The sequence below is a fragment of the Polyergus mexicanus genome, unplaced genomic scaffold (assembly GCF_030449975.1).
Source record: "Polyergus mexicanus isolate NDT 795.1 unplaced genomic scaffold, iyPolMexi1.0 SCAF_10, whole genome shotgun sequence".
NCBI classification, from domain to species: Eukaryota; Metazoa; Arthropoda; class Insecta; order Hymenoptera; family Formicidae; genus Polyergus; species Polyergus mexicanus.
Genome location: NW_027223330.1, coordinates 10,234,235 through 10,255,941, shown reverse-complemented (window position 1 = coordinate 10,255,941; position 21,707 = coordinate 10,234,235). Strand labels below are relative to the sequence as shown.

General features: G+C 39.0%; 1 protein-coding gene across 49 annotated transcripts in view; it reads right to left on the bottom strand.

Moving 5' to 3' along the window:
* The window catches only part of Shot (dystonin-like protein short stop), a 104,689-nt gene that overhangs the window by 3,757 nt on the left and 79,225 nt on the right, over positions 1–21,707 (bottom strand). For 30 of the 49 annotated variants that reach the window (XM_070303348.1, XM_070303351.1, XM_070303356.1 and 27 more), the window contains 23 exons: positions 21,415–21,638; positions 20,548–21,342; positions 19,606–20,459; positions 19,054–19,343; positions 17,930–18,973; positions 17,335–17,812; positions 17,079–17,248; positions 16,133–16,954; positions 13,208–16,029; positions 13,013–13,024; positions 10,413–12,537; positions 10,077–10,324; positions 9,597–9,650; positions 8,832–8,909; positions 8,215–8,386; positions 8,007–8,124; positions 7,699–7,928; positions 7,459–7,576; positions 5,972–6,034; positions 4,072–4,223; positions 788–947; positions 578–709; positions 283–466 (listed from right to left, as the gene is read on the bottom strand). In XM_070303348.1, the coding sequence (XP_070159449.1) occupies positions 283–466; positions 578–709; positions 788–947; positions 4,072–4,223; positions 5,972–6,034; positions 7,459–7,576; positions 7,699–7,928; positions 8,007–8,124; positions 8,215–8,386; positions 8,832–8,909; positions 9,597–9,650; positions 10,077–10,324; positions 10,413–12,537; positions 13,013–13,024; positions 13,208–16,029; positions 16,133–16,954; positions 17,079–17,248; positions 17,335–17,812; positions 17,930–18,973; positions 19,054–19,343; positions 19,606–20,459; positions 20,548–21,342; positions 21,415–21,638 (11,345 nt within the window). Of the gene's footprint in view, positions 1–282; positions 467–577; positions 710–787; positions 948–1,737; positions 1,800–1,828; positions 2,174–3,152; positions 3,260–4,071; positions 4,224–5,971; positions 6,035–7,458; positions 7,577–7,698; positions 7,929–8,006; positions 8,125–8,214; positions 8,387–8,831; positions 8,910–9,596; positions 9,651–10,076; positions 10,325–10,412; positions 12,538–13,012; positions 13,025–13,207; positions 16,030–16,132; positions 16,955–17,078; positions 17,249–17,334; positions 17,813–17,929; positions 18,974–19,053; positions 19,344–19,605; positions 20,460–20,547; positions 21,343–21,414; positions 21,639–21,707 lie in introns of those variants that run through there. The other 19 variants (XM_070303376.1, XM_070303379.1, XM_070303377.1 and 16 more) reach the window with 13 other exon arrangements.

Below are 21,707 nucleotides of genomic sequence, written 5' to 3'. Positions count from 1 at the left end.
AGAAAAAAAAAAAAAAAAAAAAGATAAACAGAATAAAAATAAAAATAAGAAAAACTCATTCAATAAATAAATCGATTACTTGGGAAAAAAATAATATATTTACGAATATTCCTCGAACCATTGCAATCAGTTTCATGTAGGATGAAGTGATACTAGATGCTCGTTAATGCAAATGTTATAATAATCGGTTATGTATGTTTCTATTTAAGGAACACACTGATGCGAGTTAGTCCGTGATCTGTTTTAAATATATTTCCAAGGGAAGTAAATGTTGCTACAAACCTAGAGGGAACCCCGCTGGCAGGACTAATCAATCCTGTCGGGGTACGGGGTCGCGAACTCGAACCGTTCACCGGGGTCGTAAGTTTCCTACCGGATATACTGTTATGTCTACTGGACGTCGGTGTATTGCTGGAACCACCCAGGATGGTCCTTCGCGGAATGCGACTCGGAGTGCACGAATCATCTGCGCAGACATAATATTTTAAAAATTTGAAGCGAAAAAAAGCCAAAAAACAAAATATATAATATATATATAAAATATAAAATAGAAGCTATCTGTGAGTTTTATTCGTACCATCCAACGACTGCGTTGAACCATATCGACTGGGTGGCTTGCTTCCTTGTCTCGATGCGGGTCGGCTACTCGGTCTGCTAGCAGGTCGGGAGGCAGGTCTTGAGGCTGGCCTGCTAGATGGACGGCTACCACCTGCGATCATCGCAACATGATTATAGATGTTATTTTTATCAGAAACATTTTTTCCAAATTCTTATTTAGATAACTTACCGGGCGTCACGGCGGATCTATAAGGCGTACTGCTTTTCCTAGCAGATATCTTGAAGGAACTTTCGTTGTCACTAAGGCTGTCCGGCGTGCCGGCGCTCAAGGATGAGCGCGAGGCTCGCGATTGACCCATAGGTACGCTGCGAGCACTGCGTTCTCTCACCTAGATAATAGAAACAAAAATTGATAAATTTTATATGTAAACATAAGCAGGGAGAAGCAAGAAAAGCCATCGCGATTCGTGTTTAATCAACGGAATCATCAAATGATTTTGTGTTACGCATTCTCTGCCGCCATAAATAAAATTATTAAATTATCAACATCGTAAAAATGTATTCATTATAATGCAAGTTTATGTCGCACGTAATACGATAAAATTCTCTTGATAAAAATTTGTCAAAGAACTAGTGAAAAAAAGAAAAATATAATAGCATTAATTTTTATGAATTAATCATATAAAAAAAAAAAATTAAATTAGATATATAATATTTAATAAAAAAATATTTGCATTCGTATGAATTAATTACCATTAAATTCTCTTGATATCTTCACGGTAATACAAGATTCTTTCTCTAACATTTACTACGATCAAAATTATCTATAACGAAACGTAGAAAAAAGAAAACTACTACAACATATAAATAATATTAGACTTCAATAATTGCTCGAATTTATTCAAAATATGTAAATAAATGCAATCAATAAAAAAGAATGCAAAAAAAATTTAATTACTACACAGATCGATAAATCTGTTCAAAAGTTTAATAGGCAACATAAAGTTATAGTTGACCGTTGTGCGGCCAATTGGTAAAAGTATATCGATTTGCGGTCCCTTACGCTTGTCAAAGCGCTATCATTATTGATAATACAGCGATTGAATAATTTAGGAATAAAATAAAACCACTACCATTTTTACTAGAGTTGAATAAAGCTACACTGTCATGCAAACTTACCAGAAGAAGTTGGGAGAGATACAGTAGCTTATGGTGATTCGAGGTATCTCCAATCAATGCCACTACGCACGCAGTAATACAGGACACGACATTATGCATAATTCAATGTTTAATAAATTAACTACATATCCGATGCGTGCTTATTTCGTCGTATGGATAAACGCGAATTTATTTTCAAAATTTCTAGCTGCTAATAAAAAAGTTTCATAATTGTCATCAACAGTAATTAGCGAGACTCTGAAAGATGCACACGAGAATCAATAAATTGATCTTCGAAAAATTTCATATCGCGAGCTTATTGTTTAAGATTTATTGTTACACATTCGCATGAAATGAAAATCGGCTAAATCTCTTCATGCTCACAGTAGGATAGATTCAAGTCAATCATTCTCTACCGAAGGGCAAAAGGGCGGGGATTAGAGGCGTCCAAATAATTCTGTCAATAAAATCAGACATATTCGACAATCAATTAAAGAAAAATCGATTCGATGCAAAGTGATACAAATGGTGAATGATGCGACAAGGTATTACATTCCACAGAATTTGACGCAACGTGTGCTATGAATCTCTTTAATCGAAACAATACCAGAACGCAAAGTACATTTATCAGACGCGCCAGAGATCCTTGTCATGCAGTCCTCCATAAAGAATGGATATAACAGGGTGTCTACTCAAATTTCTTGTAAAAAAATTCTCTGATCTTCTAGGTATTTTTACTAATAAATAAATAGCCGCGCGCGCGTGACAAATATATATTTATAACATATGTTAAATATATAATTTATTTATTTTGCCGACTGCTTACAATATGAGAGCAAAACTATCAGAGAACTTTTTAAAAAATTCTTCGAATCCCGAAACTCCATAAAAAAATTCCATAAATTTCCCTGACTTTTTTCCAGATACAAAAGAAAGTCCTGAGAATTCAAGATATGCCATGGAGTAGATACTCTCGATAAGCGCGACGCAGAAATAAAATGACATGACATATATGTGATAATAAATTGGAAACTAAAATTTTTATTTCCAAACCCTCCCTCCCTCATTTCTATCCATTTTCCTTCATATTACTTGTTATTCTTAAATGTGATACGATTCTTCCGACATGCATTCATCACATTATAAACAACATAGCAATTAAAGAAGCATTTGCGATAGATTACAAATAATTGTTCATATTATATTATTCATAATCCCTGGACAATTGCTCATTTATCGCAATCTTTGTGATATATAGAGAAGAATAGAGCAGAGAGAAGAAGCAGACACAATGACAGTCTACGCGCAATACACCGTCAATGGACTCGAGTTATGTCAAAGTGGCTGTACTGTGAAAACCCAAACTCAAGTGTGTCAATGTACAACAACATCACACGAAACGGCAATAAAAAATTGAGAAAAATTTCGTTATTTACCCAATGATAAGAGGGGGCGTGCATGTGGAGGGGATACGAGCACGGGAGGTCCTCCTTTTGCCTCAAATTCTCAAATATCGGCATCAGCTGGCTCATAAACTCCTCCGCTACACCACAAACGAAAATCTTTAGATTCCGCATGCAATCGCTCTTTAAAGCTCTCACTCCAATAAGAGTGAAAAATATTCCTGAAACGTACAGCTACCATTTCTACGCTAAAATGATATACATAATTCGCTTTCCCTTGATTTGACTTACAAATCGTAGAAAATGTTTGTTTCACAAATTAATATAATTAGTTTCATAATTTCCTTAAAATTTCGTAAGCGAGGATGATTGGTATAGAAGTTGGGATGTGTCCTTTTCGCCATTTTCACAAAGCAATGAGGTCGGGAAAGGATTTCCGGAGAAGATGGGCAAAACATTTACGAAATCGTGTCTCCTGAGGTTGGACGAAAAAGTTTAAGACGCAGACATCACGGATTTGTCTGGGTCTTTAATTGATACAGTCGAACCGTTTTCGCAAGATCGACCGATATGATGAAAGTAAACAAGCGTTATTTATTTCTAACTGTCTCTACGTGTTCAAACAACGTAATTATCCGAAAATTGCCATGCTCATGCGAAAATCAAACGGCTAAGGTCGACAAATTGTAGAAAAGTAGTCGCATACTTACGCAGATGTCGATGGACGACGACTAGTGGACATTGACAGTGGAGTTGTCCAGAAGAAGTTGGACGCGCAACTTAATCTTTCTAATCTTCTAATCTACCGACTCTCAACCGGTTCAAAAAAAAAGTTCTAAAGTGTTCAACAGTTTGTATAAATTAACGGCAGAGAAATAAAAAATTCGGTGAAAATAAATACCGTGCATGCTTCGTCGCATATCAAACCGCACCTGACCCCTCTTTTCCTTACCTTGGTAATTGGTCCAGCATTGGCAGAGGACATTTGAGTACGCTGCAGCGTCGAAGTTGGACTCGGTTTGGACCGGAAGGCCGTCATGGTCTGGCTAACGCCGTCCGCCAATATGAATTGCTCTCGCAGCTCAATATTCGTTCTTCCCTTGGCTACAGTGTGTTGCGTGCACGCAGTTAGGGAAAAGGCGTTGGGGGATGCGAGGTATATGAGAGAAGAGGTGCCAGAGAAAGATTTGAAGTTTGCACAAAAAATGAAAGAAAGAGAGAGAAAAAGAGATGACGTCGAGGTGAGATAACGAACGCGAGAGAATGATGTGTTAGATCAATAACGGGATGAAAAAAAAAGAAGAAGAAAAAGAATGAGTAAATATCGGAACGACAACATCCGGAACGAGAGTTGTGAATTGGGAGAGTTGTGAGTTGTGTATGGAGCGGAAGGTGTGTGAGTGACGATATTTTTTTTACATATTCACAATTTCAAAGGACATGCGTGTTATCAATGAACAGCGATAATAATGGACAAGGAAAATACAGTTTTAAGGCGAAAGAAAATAAAAGGCGAAAAAATGTATTACGATATGCGTGCATGTTTGGAGTACGTATGTAGGGGTGTGAGTGGCGTAAATTCAGGTTTGTATGTATGTTTAAAGTGTCATGGAAAAAAAGAAAAGAACAGCGTATTTAGAATATATATGAACAAAAAAAAAAAGTTCTAATATATAGTAAAATCGAAATAACTTCGGGCGAATACAAGCTTATTAATAAATATAGTTACTCAAGACAAGTTTTACGTTATTATATGGTCATTATATGAGGAAAGATTTGCGATGTAGAAGTCACTATTTAAATATTTTGCCACTCTGAGACTTAGCTTCGTAATATAATATTAATAAAGTACTGATTTCAAAGCTTAAGATATTTATATGAAATGTACGATTCGCGACGAGAAGAGAGATTATCTTTACATATAATTTTTTAATGATTTCTAATTTTCTCTATAATAAAAATATAAGCATAAAAATATAATAAGTCATGTTGCTTATTATCGTATATTTTATAAAACATACCTGAGCAATTAATTTACGTATTGTAACCATACTAAAACCAATGTATCTCGGTTGATGTAACATTTTAATGATAAATTAGATAAAAAAAGAAAAGTTCGATAAGTTTCGAGTATATTTACGTGTATAAAAAATGTCCTTCTTTTTTAATATTAATTTAAAAAAAATAATACTAAAAAAACACTAAACATGCATTGGTTGTCTCGTAGCAAAGACATGAAAATTTACAGAGAAGCTACAAATGATGTTTGCAAATAAATATATAAAACAATCACACTGTATATTACAAGATTGTGCAAGGATAGAGCGTTCGCACGAGAAATAAACCGGATAAATCTAATTGATGAAACCAACCACCCAAATCAAGAAATTGCGAAAGTATAGAATACGCGGAGGGGAAGGAAAAACGAAACGATTGCGGCATCACTAAACGTAAACTTTTCGCAACATCGACTTCATCGATATTTTTCAACTAGAGCTTATATATTTCTCACTTCTATGCCAATCTATATATTTACCTTAGAAAAAGTAGCCAATATTCAATCGTTCAATCACATAATACATTCGCATAGGCACGCATATAGACATATTCGAACAAAAAAAGATGACATTTGGGAAAATTAGTTCGGACAAGCGAATAACGTCATGCGTCATACACGTTGGGATATCACCTTCATGGTCTATACTAATTGTAAGTAATATACAATAGTAGCTGCAGTTTTCGCAGAGCATCATATCTCCATAAATATCCACGATTTTTAATTTTTAACACAAGCGAATTTTTCGACATATAGACCATGAAGGAGAGTTATGTGCACGTAAAACAATTCTCACCGAGCGGACACCAACCCTCATGTTGTTCCGGTTTGTTAGGATCCGGTATAGGCATTAGAAAAACTTAACGAGTTAATCACGATTCGAGAGACAGAATCGATTAGAAAGCGGCGAGATGTACAGCCATGCAAATCATTCATCGCGGTTTTCCAAGATTTTTATAATTCGTGAAAAACGATAAACAAATTCGTGAAACAAGAGACGCGCAGAAAAAAAAATAAACGGAAATATTTGTCATAGAGTTGAACAGGATATAAGAAGGAATGGAATGATGGATAGTATAAGGGATAGTAGTTGTGTTAGCGTTAGTATATAGTCAATAAGATATTAGATTATATATGTGCCTACTGTAATATATTATCTTCTACCTATTACTCTATCCATGAAACAATATCTACTATACCAGAAGAAGTTCTCTGATGGAGAATTAATGATTATCTTTGATGATGATTATATACCGGAATTGAGAGTATTAATTATCGATACAATGGAGTAAAAGAGAGAGAATAAAAAAAATATGATAGGAAATAGAGCAAACGAACATTTTTTTCACGCATTATTTAATGATATACGATCAAATTAATCGTCATCGTGCAATTACTGCAAGTAGCGCGAATATAAAATACGATGTGAGAAAAATTATATGGATGATATAAACAATTCTGAATTAATACCCTTACTTAACAATCAAAAGCTAACGAATTAAATCAATACATGTGGTTAAAAGATGGTTACTAGATAAGCAAAAGCAATAAACAGCGGATGTGTGTACACTACCCTCAATTGTCCGTTAAATGTTAGATATGCCTACTGTTAAATATTAAATATTAGATTTACATTGAGTTGCGTTTAATGTCTGTAATTAATAACAAGGTTATAACACCTCAGGAGTCGAAATCGTATATATATAATAATAAATATCTTTTTAGTATTAGGATAAAGACATACATATAGTTACATCGAATCAATGTTCATTATGCTATCGTTAATGACGATGATATTCTCACAAATGGCATTACATTCTTATACTTAATGCAGCAAAGCAAATTAATATTTATTAATAAAAATAAAGTAAAAACAACAGAAACAATAATGTTAACGCATGATTTTATTAATGATGTTATTAATAATAACGAATATTTAAGAGTATGTCATTTTCGATAATTAGAAAACTAAATAGGAATGTAAGTTTAATTGCCTCTTAGGGAAGGAGAGAGAGAGAGAGAAAAGGAGATAGTGTACTGATATTTTTTTTGAAAGTTATTACAGTTGCTGTTGTAAAGAGTAATTCATCTTGCAAACATATCTTGTTTCGTATTTAGCAAAACTGAACTGTTTGTTCAATTATTGGTCCATTCGATCAACCACTTTCTCTTGATATTAAAGAAAAAATTGTGAATAGAGAGAAAAATACACGATTTATCTCAGCCTAATCTCGGATAGTCTATAAATATTTCGCAGATTAAAGATTCGCGGCGAGTACTTACCGCGGCAAGGATCGTTCTTCAAAAGAAATTCATCTAGTGCTACCCAGCCTCCACCGACACGTACCATGACAGTGGAACGTAGGATTCGAACCAATCGTAGCTTCTGGCTGTCACCAAACTATAACACCACAGTTATCGCTCGATTAAAATATATACTATTGTCAATATTAATTAATTCATTGTTATTAAAGTTATTCGCCACAAACTTTCTATTAGATTACAGCCACCATATATACGTACCCTGTATTTCCCTTCGCCAACTTGGAAAACGCGGAACTTCTGGCGACATGTGCACAGCATAACTAGTCGCTTAACTTCGTCGTGTATCTTGTCTGTGTCGTTATAAGTTCGTCGTTCCTCCCAGTCAGGTCGCAGAGCGGCGATGAACTCTTTCCAATCTATCAAACCTTCGCCATGACGATCGAAGAGATCAGCAACGGCACCCATCTCCAGACGAGAGGTCTCGAATTCTACAAATAAAAAAATTAAGATATTAGGAAACACATACAGCAGATCTGCTTTTGTTCGGGGAAAAATATGACATGTACTCGTGTTCATAATTCCTTGAATAAAGTCCTCCCTCGGAATAAGTCCATCGTTGTTTTTGTCCATCTTCCTAAATAAGTCAGTCAGCCTGGATTTCTTGTGATTCATAAATTTCAGGAACTGCAATTAAATAATAAATATTATATACTTTTATACGAATTTTATCTTCTCAAAAAAAGATTCCCGACAAATTCGTGCTACGAGCCTTACCCGTTTGCGCCAATCTTCCCAGCTAAAGTTAGCAACACGATCCAACTCCTGTATATAATTGTATTTGTCTTGCAAACGACGTTGTCGTTCCCACGCTAGCATCCAAACATGACGCCACTTGTCCCAGAGCAGCTTAACTCGTGGACTACGGAATTCCGGTTCGGCTCCTTTGCTGCTCATAAAGAAGAAAATATACATCATGAAAAAATATATAAAAACATGTCTAAGATAAAAATTGATGAATGTCTTCTTTTCTGGCCATTGATATTAGTTCACAGTAAGAATTAAAAGAAATATGACAATAGGGTATATTCGCGAGAATAAAAAAAAACTGAATAAAAAGTTCAAGAATATATATAAATGTCGCATTTTAGAAAACCCAAAACTTCACACTTTCAAAACAGATGATTTTGTGAGCGAAAACGAGTAACAGTTTGTCAAACCCAGCCACATTTCATCCCGCAAAAAACAAGGAAAACAAAGAATCCCATTACCGGATCATTAGCGAGTTGTATGATAGGTCGAATCGTACACATCAAAGCGCACTTAATGCTTGTACGATTCCAAGTGAAAATGGGAATGCAGAATGAACTGAAATAAAATTAGGCGTAACGAACCTTCCTTTGGGCGGGAAGCGTGGACCGATGTGTGGCAATGAAAGATCTGGTGTTCTGTCACGACCTGGGCTGCCTCGGCTAAACAGGAACATGCGTCACATCACTCAAATACTTTCTACTAAATAAGGAATCTATAGAAACGTTGTTTGACATCTTAGTAGTCTAGTTTATAGATCGTTTTTCTATGTGAGTATTAGACTTTATGTGAAATATAGCAAGAATTTTTTTTTATCAAATGTAATAATCTTTTAGGCAAACAAATTATATTTGATAAATAATACTGGATAATAATACTAATAATACTAGAAAATCAGTTCCATTTTATGCTGGAAAAAAAATTGTAAATTGTAAATTGATGTCTTCAGCTATGTGTATGAATTATAATGATGTAACATACATATAATATAAAATATGTAAATAATAAAATATGAAACATTTTAACTAGACACTGCAAACATTATGTACAATTATAAACATTGTGGACAATTACGTGAAAAGCAAGTGAATTAATACATTTAATGTCGTTGCTAAATCGAAAATTCTTGCTGTTGCAAAATTATTGTGCAAATAAAAATTATTGTATGGTAATTAATGTAATTATGTATATATTATATTATATTGTGAGAATGTCTTGAATATCAAGAGATTACACAAAAAGAAATGTGTACATTGACTAAAGACATGCGTATTAAACATGCTATACTTACAAAAAAGCTATGCAATTAAATTATGTAAGAAAGATTTATGTTACGATGAACAACGCACCTTTGTTTACGTGGCTGAGGCTGCTCATGCTCACTATCCTGATAGAGATCCTTACTGGAATTCCATTGTAAAAGCAACATATCATGCGACAGTTAAAGACACAAAACACAAAAGAGATTCAATGCATGAAAGACAATATAAAAGATTGCAAGCTGCTAACAAAGTGAAAGATTCTGGTGATTCTTTCAAATATGGCGATCTCGAACTTTCGCTAATATTGCAAATGTGTAGTAAGACACGTGTGTGAAACAAACTAAAATATTCATTAAATACACAAAGACACAAATATAATACATGTATAACTAGGATGCAAACGAAACTTAATTTGAACATAAAGTAGTCATAACAGTGTATAATGCTTTGCATGATATTATTAGCATCTCTATAATATATCTGCATATACTTTATAAAAACGAAAACTTGAGTTATATGCAATTTTATAACATTAATGTATAAATTTTTATTTCAATAGATACGTACGTAGGCGCAGGCGATCTAACTTTCGATATTTTTCTCGCATCCTTAATCGACTTAATCTGTCGGGCCTTGCATACGCGATCGACCTCGTTCTGCCTTCGACTGGTGTTCTCCATAAACTCTCTGTGATCTGCGATAAGCATTTCAAGCGTAGCTCTGTCGTCGGGCAACGGTTCCGCCTCCAAGGCGTTCAAAGTGTTCTCCAAACCTTCGAGCCAGGCTAATAGCTCTTCGAGAAGATTATCAAGATCCTGAAGAATGCACGTATAATAACAATATCAATATTTCCTACACAAGATAAAATATAATATATTTTATATTATATAACATAATACAAACTTGCAGTCCCTGCATATGGTTCTCCAGTCTTTGATTCCTTTGGTAGGCCCATGTCGCCACTTCTTCCCACCTAGATTGAATAATCGTAATCCAGTGTTTGATAACGGCGGCACCATCGGGATGCGCTTTTCCGAGAATAATATGAGCCAATTCTAATGTATGGTCCTTCTCAATTTCTTTAGATTGTAACTCGCGGAGGAATCTCTGGTGTTCCATCAGCTGATTTCTGCTCTCTTGCTCATCCTCCGGCAGTGGTCCAGCGAATCGCAACTTCATCTCTGCATCGCTCAACCATTCTAACAATACGTGCACGGCTTTGTGAAGTCGTTCAGCCTCCCTGAGAGCTTCTTCCAGTTGCAAGGACTTCTTCGACGAGAGACTGGTCACTCTATCCCAAAGACTGTTCAATTCAGACAACTGCGATCGAATCATCGATGCATCCTCAATGGAGGCCTTAGATTCTAACTCACGACCAGTCTTGATAACAGACTCCATTTGCGAGGCACGAGATTCCAGATCTCTCTCAAAGACTTTATGCTGCTCCATTAAATTGGTCACCGTGTCGAGATCGCCGTGTAGCGGTCCGGTGCTAGCTAAATATTTCTCAGTCTTGCTCAGCCATTCCAGCAGTGCTTGAATCGCGTCCTTGAACTGTCCGGAGAATAGCAGAGCCTCTTCCAATTTCCTCTGTCGATCCACGCATTTACCACAGACCGTGGTCCACTTGTTCTTCAACTCGTTCAAAAGTTCCCTCAAAGCAGGCTCGTCGGTTTTCGGTGCTTTATCCTTCAACGTTTTGCCATTCTTCATAGTGGTATCGTATGTATTTTGCTTAGCACTCAACGCCTTTTGTATCTCACGGTGTCTGTTGAGGCGCGATTTAATCTTATCCGGATCGTTGCCGCTAAGTCCGTCAGTAGCAACTTCGTCCAATGTCTTCTCGGTTTCATCTAACCAATACATCAAGTTTGACCAACTGTCATGGAACTCTCTAGCTTCCTTATAACCATGATCCAAAGCCCTTGTTCTTTCGGCCGACTTAGAGACCACACGTTCCCATCTGTGTTGCACGCTGACGAGCAAGTTCCTTATAAGAATCACATCCTGTTTTTGAGAAAAGTATTTGAGATGAGTGCCCTTTTTGTCAAGATTCAACATGGTCTCGCGATGAACGCCAACATCCTTCTGGAACGCTTTATGTTCCTCGATTTGTTGAAGTATAGTCTCCATGACTCTCGAGACGGGTTTGAGGTTTGTCAAAATCTTTTCAGCGTTGGTCAACCAATCGACAAAGGCTTGTAACGCGTCGTGGAACTCAGTGGCTTCCTTTAGGGCAATTTCCAATTTTATCTTCTTGTCGCTGGCGCGGGCAAGCACGTTATCCCATTTCTGTTTCAACGTTCGCAAATTGTGGTTTAATCCACCGGCGCTGGTCGTATCCGCTTTCTTTAGGTACTCTTGTCCCTGTTGCAATACCGTCTCGACTTTCGGACGGTTTTGCTCCAACTCGTTGTATACTTCCATGAAACGCTCCAGTTGTTCGGATGCCGTCTCGGGTAATCCACCAACGGGTTTGGAAGCTACTATCATGCTATCAACATCGCCCAGCCACGATAGTAGATCCTGTATCTCGGTGGTAAAGGATTGCGCCTCTCGTAAAGCATCCTCCAATTCTCGTTGGCGATCAGCGGCGCGTTGCAATAAATCTCGCCAACGGCGATTCAGCGTGCGTAACTTGTCTGCCGTAGTGGATGCTTCCGCAGTACCTTTGCCATCCTCGATTAATTGACGTCCAGCGTCATTCAGAGTGTCAACGCTGGTCTGATGAGCCTGTATGTCATTAACTAAGACTTTCAACTTGGCCAGCTCAACCTCGATCACTTGCGGGTCGCCTGCTACCGGCCTGAGATTATCTAAAGTTGTGTCGGTTTTTTCGATCCATACCAACAACTCATCCAAAGCGTGCTGGAATTGGCCGAGTCGCAATAATGCGTTCTCCAGTAATCGTTGCCTCTCCACCAAACCTCTCAATAATCCATCCCACCGCTTGTTCACGTCACCGAGCGGTTCCTTGATGGCTGCTGCTTGTTCGGAAGAGGTTCTTTCCGTTAATTCGGCCGCTTGTCTAAAAAGGACGATAATGTTAGAAAAAAATGTATCGCAATATAATATATTTCTTGATTATATACAGCAACATGTATAATATATGTTGCTGTATACGCTCGAATCACACAACATTGAACACCACATTATCTACAGGAAAGACGGGTATAAAAATTTCAATAAGTTTAACTACCGGAGGAATTAATATCAACTAAACATTAATCAATGCCGCTTCCACATTATTTCTGTCAAAAATATAAATTGTATTATCATCTAAGAATTCTCATATAATTGATCACTCGATTCACCTGCTACATGCGGCTGAGGAATTTACCTTGGAATAACATAAATAAGGGAAGGATCCAATTAAATATGTAACATAAATTGTGTTAAGGACTGCAAGATTATTAAACTAAACGGAACGAAGTAGACACGTTGAGAACAACATGAAGCCATGCTCTAACTACCAGCGACAACACAAAGAGAGATTGACTTGCCTTGTCAGACTCCTATGTTCGGGAACCGGCGCAGAGAAAAACAAAAGTCGGGATTAGAATTAACGTTTTTTTTAAAGGTCTCATCGCAAATAACTCTCGGACGGGAGTTGCACAAAGGGGACAATGCTGTGCACTGAACTCTTTGTAACGTTATTAATATCTAAATGTAATCTTCAATTAAAAATTAATTTTTACCTGTTCAACGCCTCGACCTTCACCATATGCGGATCCACTTCGGCCTTAAAGTTAGCCAGCTGCTTAATTTGCTTCTTCACCTCGTCGATGTCACTGCCGAGCGGGCCCATGTTTTCGAATCTAACCTCGGCCTCTTTCAAGAACTCTAACAGATTCTGCAGCGTCTCGTGGAACTCCATCGCCTTCTCCATAGCATCGATCAAATTCTCTTCACGTCTGGCATACAGAGCGGTGACATTGTCCCAAGCCTGATCTAAATCTTCAATGTGCTTTCGTACTTCAGGTTTATCCGGCTCGCCGCACAAGCCCATCAATTCGTGTCCCGATGCTCTGACTTGTTCAACGTCCGGCTTGGTCTGGTCGATCTCTTGCCTGATTTCCTGCAACGCCACTTGCTGTTGTTCGATGGCAGCCGGTTGAGCAGCTGGTGGTGCTTGTCCAGCAAGTGCATCTTGCAGTTCTCTCAGGGTGGCCATAACCCCATTCAGCTCGGCCCAAAACTTTTCGGCGATGGCCAGAGTATCGTCCAAAGTAAGACCGCGATCGGTTGTAGCTTTCTGTACGTCGGCCCATAATTTGTTGAGTTTCTCCAGTTTACGTTTGATATCCTTCACTGCTGGATCGGCCCTGTTGCCAGCTTTGCTAATCACATCATCGGCCGCTTTCTTGACGGCTGCGTAAGCTTCGGATCGCTGAGCGAGGTCGTCTGCCAAAGCCGCATTCTCCTCCATCTGATCGCGCAGACGAGCTGGATGAGCGCTAACAGGTTCAGCACCGTTCACTTGATCGGCGGTGGAAGACAGCGCGCGCAGCATACCCTCCAGTTTATCGGAAAACTGCGAGGATTCCTGTAGCGCCTGTTCCAGCGTCTGTTGCCGACCTCTCAGCTCGGCTCTCAATGCCGCGTAGCGGGCGTTGTCGTTTTCCAGAATGTCCTGTACCTTCATCCCTTCCTCTTCATTGCACAATTTAATGAGAGCTTCGCCAGTCTTGTTAAGTTTCTCCACTAGGGGTTTGTGCTCGTTGATGCTTTGCATGAGAAGCTCGTTCTTGTCCTGCTGCGCAACTATCAAATCAGGCCGCAAAGCGGGCATGGGTAACATAGCGACTTGTTGTTCAGCCTCTTCCAGCCAACTGACTAGACCAGCATGGGTGTCGCGAAGATGCTCAGCTAACGGTAGAGCTTGTTCCAAAGCTCCCAATCTGTCTGTCGATAGGCTCGATACAATCTCCATTGTTTCTCGTAAATCCTCCATCTTGTCTCTGATTGTAGATGTATCTTCATGTTGAGCATTCTCACGTATTACCTTTTTCGCCATCGATATGACATCTCGAACTCTACCCTTTTGACTGGATATATCGTCGTTCAGTGCTTTATGTTCCTTCAGTTGTACTCTAATAATCTCTGACTCGCTGCTAGGTGGCTCGGCCTCTCGAAGTTGATTATCTACTTCTCTAAACCAATCGAGCAAATCGTCAATGTCGCCAATTACTTCCAAAGACCGCTGCTTGCTCAACTGAATTCTCTCTGCTTTCCTTTGAATTTGTTCAGCGATCGCGTCAAATCGTCTGTTGTCTCTGGTTACAAGACCCTCGATAGTTGCGGCACCTTCTCCTGGTGACATTTGGCACAGTTGAGGACCCACTGCATTGATCTTGTCCAAAACGGGTCTGTACTCTGATATTTCCATTTCGAGTCGAATAATCTCCTCCTCGCGAGGTTCAGCCGCCTGCAAAGCGGATTCCGCGCCTTGCATCCAATCCATCAATCGATTGTGATTATCGTGGAATTGTTGCACCAGCGGTAAGGACTCTTGGGCATGTTTCAAAAGATCCGAGCCACGCGTAACAAGATCGTTAAATCGTCGTTGCAAAGAGTCCAACTTGTCCTTCAGTTGAAGCGCCTCGTCGCTCGAGATATGTTTCATCAATTCCAGACCGGAATCCAAGGTGCTATCAACCTCCGTTTGCCGCGTCGAAACCTCTTCTGTGAGATCCGCGAGATCTTCCATTTGTTGCAAGAGTTTCTCTGTGTGTACAGCCAAAATGCGATATTTTGACAATCGGATCTCCATGTTCTCCATCCACCCTTGTAGATCTTGGTAGGTAAGAACCAGATGACGCAAACCCTGTCTCGAACGTTGCAGCAAACTGCCGAGAGCCTCTGATCGTTCGACTAGAGCGGCATATCTATCTGCTGCGTCCTGAAGTTTATCGGCTAATGTAGTAGCTTCGTCTTCGCCCACAAGCGACATTAATTGACTTGCTATCTCTGTGAGTTCGCTGAAATCAGGTGTCTTAGATATAATGTCCTCATGAAGTATGTCATGCTCGTTGATACGTTGCTGTATTTTCTCTTCATCAGTAGGAACCAATTCCATATCCTTCACTTTCTTTTCCGTCTTATCTAACCAAATGGCAAGCGGTACCAATTTATCTTGGAACCGTTTTGCCACTGCCATAGCTTGCTCAAGAGCATCCATTCTCTCCGCAGCACTTTCCGTCAGATTATCGAATCTACCTATTAGATTGTTCAATTGTTTCTCAATGGCTTTACGCTCCTTCGAGTCAGCATCGGCGGCTACCTCCCGTCCCATGTTGTACAAAGATGACATAGAATTTTGACGATCTAGCAACATCTTTCGTAGGAATTTCTGTTCCTGCAGCTGCGCTTTCACGACCTTGTAATCTGAGGATGGTGGTTTTTGATTCGAAACCATTTCTTCCGTATCGGTTAACCATTTTTCTAGACCATCCAAAGCTTCTTGGAATTTGCCTGATTGCAGTAATCCAACATCCAATTTACGATCCCGCTCGTTTAGCTAAAAAATGATATTTATATAAATTAAACAATAAAACAATATCTATTTCGATTAATTCTTGCATAAATATTGATACAGATCTAAATATAGATTGAATGCTTACCCTGTCTTTCAAATCATTCCATCTTTCATTCATTTTGTCAACATCCTTCTCGATATTGCTGGTATTGACATCTCGTCCTGCAGTTTGTATTAGACCTTGACCGAGCGCGTTACATTCTTCAACAGCATGCGCCAGTGGCTCGATCTTCTTGACTTTAAGAGCCCGGAAGTCCTCCTGCTGAACTTTAATCGAGTCCACTTCGGATCCAACAGGTTTGAACTTTTTGAATTGTTCGTTCGCATCACTGATACCTTCTATAACATCGGCGTGCAATTGATAAAATTCTTGTAATTTGTTCAAAGTGGAAGTGAGTTCATCTTCTCTAGTACGCGCACGCTCATCCAGCTTGCCAATTTGTCGTTTAAATCCGTCCACCTGATCTCTAGTTGCTACAGCGTCGGCAGCGAAACCGTAATCGACCAACCGTTCGCCGCGATTCTGCAGATCGCCGATTTCTTCGTATAGTTTATTAATTTTGCTGATGATTTTGGCAGTATCTTCCAATTGGCCTCGTACAATCTTAATTTCCCTACCGGGTGCTTTCATGGAATCTAAATCTTTCTCGAGAGCGGACAGATATTGACTGATCGATTTTGCCTGATCATTGAATTGTGCGACCGCCGTCGCTGCGCTTTGCAACTCGTTGCATCTGTCATCCAATTTTGCTTGCAAGTCATTGATACGATCGGTAACGTTATCAATTTCGTCTTGTAAATGTGTCGCATCAACACCTTGTTCGCCGGCTTTATTCACGAGATCGTTGGCCTGTTGTCTCACGCATTGCAAAGGTTTCTTCAAGTTCGTTGTCTCTTCTCGTAAATTCTAAAAAAGATATATAATTAATATAATTAATATATATTTTGCATTGACCGCAAATATCTCTTTTTTTTTTGTTTTATAAGATATTCTCATAAGAAAGCTGTTATATTCAACAAACTCGCATTACCTTTATTCTATCGAGAAGTTTCGGATCCTTAGCCGCTCCACCAAGAGCATCATGTGAAGCTAATTTATCTTCACAACGTTGTAAACTATGCTGCAAATCGCGCAAATTTTCATTAAAGTCCATTAAGTGACGTGCGGTATCTTCCAAAGACTGTGTCCTAGACAGCAAGTCTACACAAAAAAATTATTAAATTATAATACTAAAATATATTCTAAATCATAATAAACTACGATATAAAATAATGAGCCATATGTACCATTATTTAATTTATCCCATCTGGTTTTCATAGCACTAAGTTCATTCTTCACATTTTGTTTATCAATATCGCAAGCACTAACGAATGTCTCGCCAAGCATTTTGTTATTCTCGAATTCTCCTGAATGTTTCCATACTTCGTTCCTGAATGATGATAATTCTTTCAGCTGCTTTTCAATGTCCTTGCGCCTGAAGGAAGTAGGAATTAAACTGTCCAATTTGTCTTCGGCCTGTCGAAGCCATGGAAGAAACACATCTTGGGCTTTGTAATATTTTTTACAATGCTCTGCGCAAGTCTGCAATCTAGTGTGTCTTTCGACGGTATCCTTCTTTAAACGATCCCACTGCGACTGCATCTTATCCAAGTCGCGCTGAAGAGAGCGATTTTCAGCTTTCTGCGATCTTGCAAGTATATCGCGTCCTTTGTTCAGCAACATTATGACTTCATGTTCTTTGCCCATCACATTTCGATACACAGGCTAAAAAAGTAATATTTTAATTTTGTTTTAATAATAATAAAAAATAAAGTCAAAAATATAAACTGTACATAAATTGAGAAAAAAAATACAAAATATTTCATGAATATTTATACATACTTCGTGATGATCAAGTTGTTGCTGCAGAATCTCTCGGTCGGCAGATACCAGTAATTTTTCAGACATGTTGCCAAGTTCGTCCGCGAGCCATCCGAGAGTTCTGCTGCAGGAAGCCTCAAATTGTCTTCCATCTCGGAGATTACCTTCGATTTCAGCTTTCCTGTGATCTAACTTCTTCTGTAAGTTGTTATACATCTTGCCAACTGTGGCGAGTTTTCCTTGAATCTCAGATTTCGATGCTGGATCACTCAAAACTTCGCACAATTGCGCACCGGCCATCTCCACATCCGCTAATAACGGTCTTTGACCTTCCAATTGTCTCTCTAGATTTTCGATTTTACGAAGCTGTTCTTCAGGGTCCTTTTCGAGAGTCAATTCATCCAAGTTGTCTGAAATTCCTTGCAAAGCATTCCGTAGTCGGTTAAGACTGGCGTCAAATTCGCGACTGGTATCAGCAGCGTTTCCTAAACTCTGAGCTCTTTCGTCCAATCTTCTCATTTGATCCGCCCATCTTTGCCGAATGCTCTGTAATCGCGCATTTATTTTCTGTCCGTCCGGAGAATCTATGGATATCGTAACGAGAATGCTTTCTCCGATTTGTACGAGATGATCCGATTGCGGCTGCTGAGTTCTGAATTCTTCTCGCAAGACTTGCACTTGCTGCATTTGGCTCGCGGCCATACGAGGATCGGCCGAAATGGGTCCTAAAGCGCTCAACATACGTTCCTTAGCGCCGAGCCAAGAATCAAGATTCTCATACGTGTCGTAAAAGTCTTTAATGTCTTCCAAGAATTTAATTCTATCCTTGCATTTATCCGAGATCGATTTCCATTGACTAACAACATCTTCCATCTCGTCGTTCAATCTATCTACACCCTCTGCTCCTTTTTTGCGTCTGACTAAATCACGCACTTGCGTTCGAGTACTGTCTAATAGAGACTGTTTCTCATACATCTCTTCGACGAGAATCTTTATCTGCTTGATTATTTTGTCCGCATCGTCTTTAGTGGCAGGCATGCTTTCTTTAGGCAACTGTCGCTGAATCTGTTAAAAATATTTTTAAATGTTACTGCGTGCAGACTATGATAAAAAATATAACATCATTTAAAAATAAATATAATTACCTTGTCTAAGAATTGGGAGAGCACTTTCAAATGGTCCAAATGTTTCTTCAATTCTTCTTTAATATTATCCAATTCTGTTTGGCGATCTGACAGTCTGACGCCAAGTAATCCATATCTGTGATTAATTTCTGAAAGTTGCTGTTGAACCGGCGATAATTCTTCCAAATGGAAACCATCTTGACTCGAACGGCGACTGCTGAATCCACTGCTACCACCTGGAGAGACCGGACTTTGAACTGCGTAGGATTTAGTAGGTGACGGCGAGCGACCGTCCTGCGACATTCGCAGTACTACAAAAAAAATTACAGAAAAAAACGATCAAACATAACGTAAATGGCAATGCTCGCGTGCTGGAAAAGATGCAATGTGAAAGGTATATAAGCTAGAATTGCTATAACTGATAAAAATTGCACAAACTGATGGTATCAGTTGGCTCGCAAAGAGTCCAATATGTAACCTAACCAGTTACAGGCATGATAATGGTCATGATCAAAAAGTATATCTATGCAATCAAACAAATATAATGATCTTAGCAAATACAAATGATAATACCTGGTCTCTTTGTCGGGCTAGTACTGCCACGTCGACGCGTCGGACTTTCGCCGCGTTCTTTCATCAAACTGTCATAAGCAATGCCGAGATCATTGATTTTATCGACAGTGTTGCCGTAGTCACGATATTCTTTTTGAATGGGTTTCAACTCCTCCTGTTGCATTTTTAATTTGTCTAAATCAACGGCAACCGGTTCGAGTCCTTGCACTTTATTCTCCGTACGGGTGAGCCATTCGAGTACCTGATCCCGCAGTTTCTCATATGCCGTATGTTGCTCTGCCCGTGACTTGCATAATCGTTGTTTTTCATCGAGCAAATTGTTCAATTCTTTCCATTGAGACTCGAGCGCCTTGATCTTGTCTCTAATCGCTCCAGCCTCAGTTATATCCTTTTTAGAGATCAAATTCTTTCCGTTACGTATGAGATCTTCAAAGTTTCCGCGATGATCTTCCCGCATATCTATCAATCGAGCCATCTTGGCCTCATACTCCGACATATCGAGCTTTCCCAGATCTCTCGAGTCGAGAACTTCCATCATGTGCGCGTACCAACTCTCAAACTTGGATACATCCACGAGAAATTCGTTTAGAGCTTGCGCTATTTCATCTAGAAATTCACCGCGTCTCAAAGACTTGTCCATTAGTTTCTCAAATCTGCTTTGTACATCTTTTAACTTGCTCTCGATACGTTTGGCGATGCGAACGTTGCTGGAATTCAAAAGAAGATCCTGGGCGTTTCTCGTGATAGTTTCTACACTCAAGCGGTGGCTGTCTAAGTCCGCCTGAAGTAATCGTTGTTCTCTTTGCTGCTCTTCTAAGCGTTCCTTCTGCAAACTTGCCGGACGTTGAAGCGATCTGTGCAATACAATTTGCGTGAAAATATAAGGATAAATTAAATTATTGATTGATAAATTTCAGAAATGATAATTGTATTTATACGTACTTAAATTGACTTTCAATGTTATTCAGCCACGCAACCAGACTATCTAATGCATCTTGCACTCCTTGACTTCTCACTAGCGCCGTGTCAAGTTCTTGACATTTCTCAGCCAAAGCATTACTGAGTTGTTTGTACTTATCTTCTAACGCTTTCACCGGTTCTTCGAGGTCGTTAGCCTCCTTGATCGTCAATTGACCTTCCAGAGAATTCAGCAGAGCCTCCACGCTGTGTTTAGCATTATCGACCAAACGCTCATTAGCGAGGAATTCGTTGTTCAACGCCTTCGTTTTGCTCAGTTGGTCCTCTACTTGTTTCGGTTCGGCGGCGACAGGCTCGGAGATAACTCTATGCACTTTTGGTTCGACTTCCCGCAACCATGTTCTAGCTTTATCCAGAGAATCGTGATAATCTCTCTGTTTGCCACCTACGCCCGATAATCTATCTGACAGAAGATTTGCTCGAGACAATAGATCTTTGTACTGAGCTGTCGCGCTGGATACTTCGGCTCGTACTGGCGAATCTTGGCTAGCTGTGGGCTCCTTGTGTGGCAATCTTTGCGGTAAACTAGTCCTGAAATCATTGAGAACTTGAAGATATTCTTTACTCTCGTCAACAAATTTTTGTGCCGCCATTGTGATGAATCTCAGATCTGCTTGATGAGCAATAACATCACTAATGAAATCGCGAGTCGTATCTGTATTACTGCTCAGTTTATTCAGATCGGACAAGGAACGTTCCTTATCCTCCAGAATACATCTGGTTTTGTCCAACCAAATTGAAAATGTCGTCAGCTCGTTCCTGTGAAAGAAAAAATCAATTAAATTCGGAAACTACTCGATTAATCGGTAATTACATTAGAGCAATACAAACTTGAATTTTTTCAATTCGTCTCTAGCACCAGTGAGACGTTTCACTAATTTATCAGTGCGATCTACCGCTTTGTCAAATCGGGTTTTGAGAGATCGACCATTCTTCTCCAACGTAGACACTTCATCGCTTGACAACACGTTGCTGCCAGTCAAGACGACTTGTCGAATCTGATCTAGACACGATGATACGGGCCGATTGTGCGACTCAAGATCTTCTTTAATATCCTGTAAATAACATTACATTCCACATTAAAGTATCTAAATCTTTAAACAAGCATTTACAGATGTCTGATT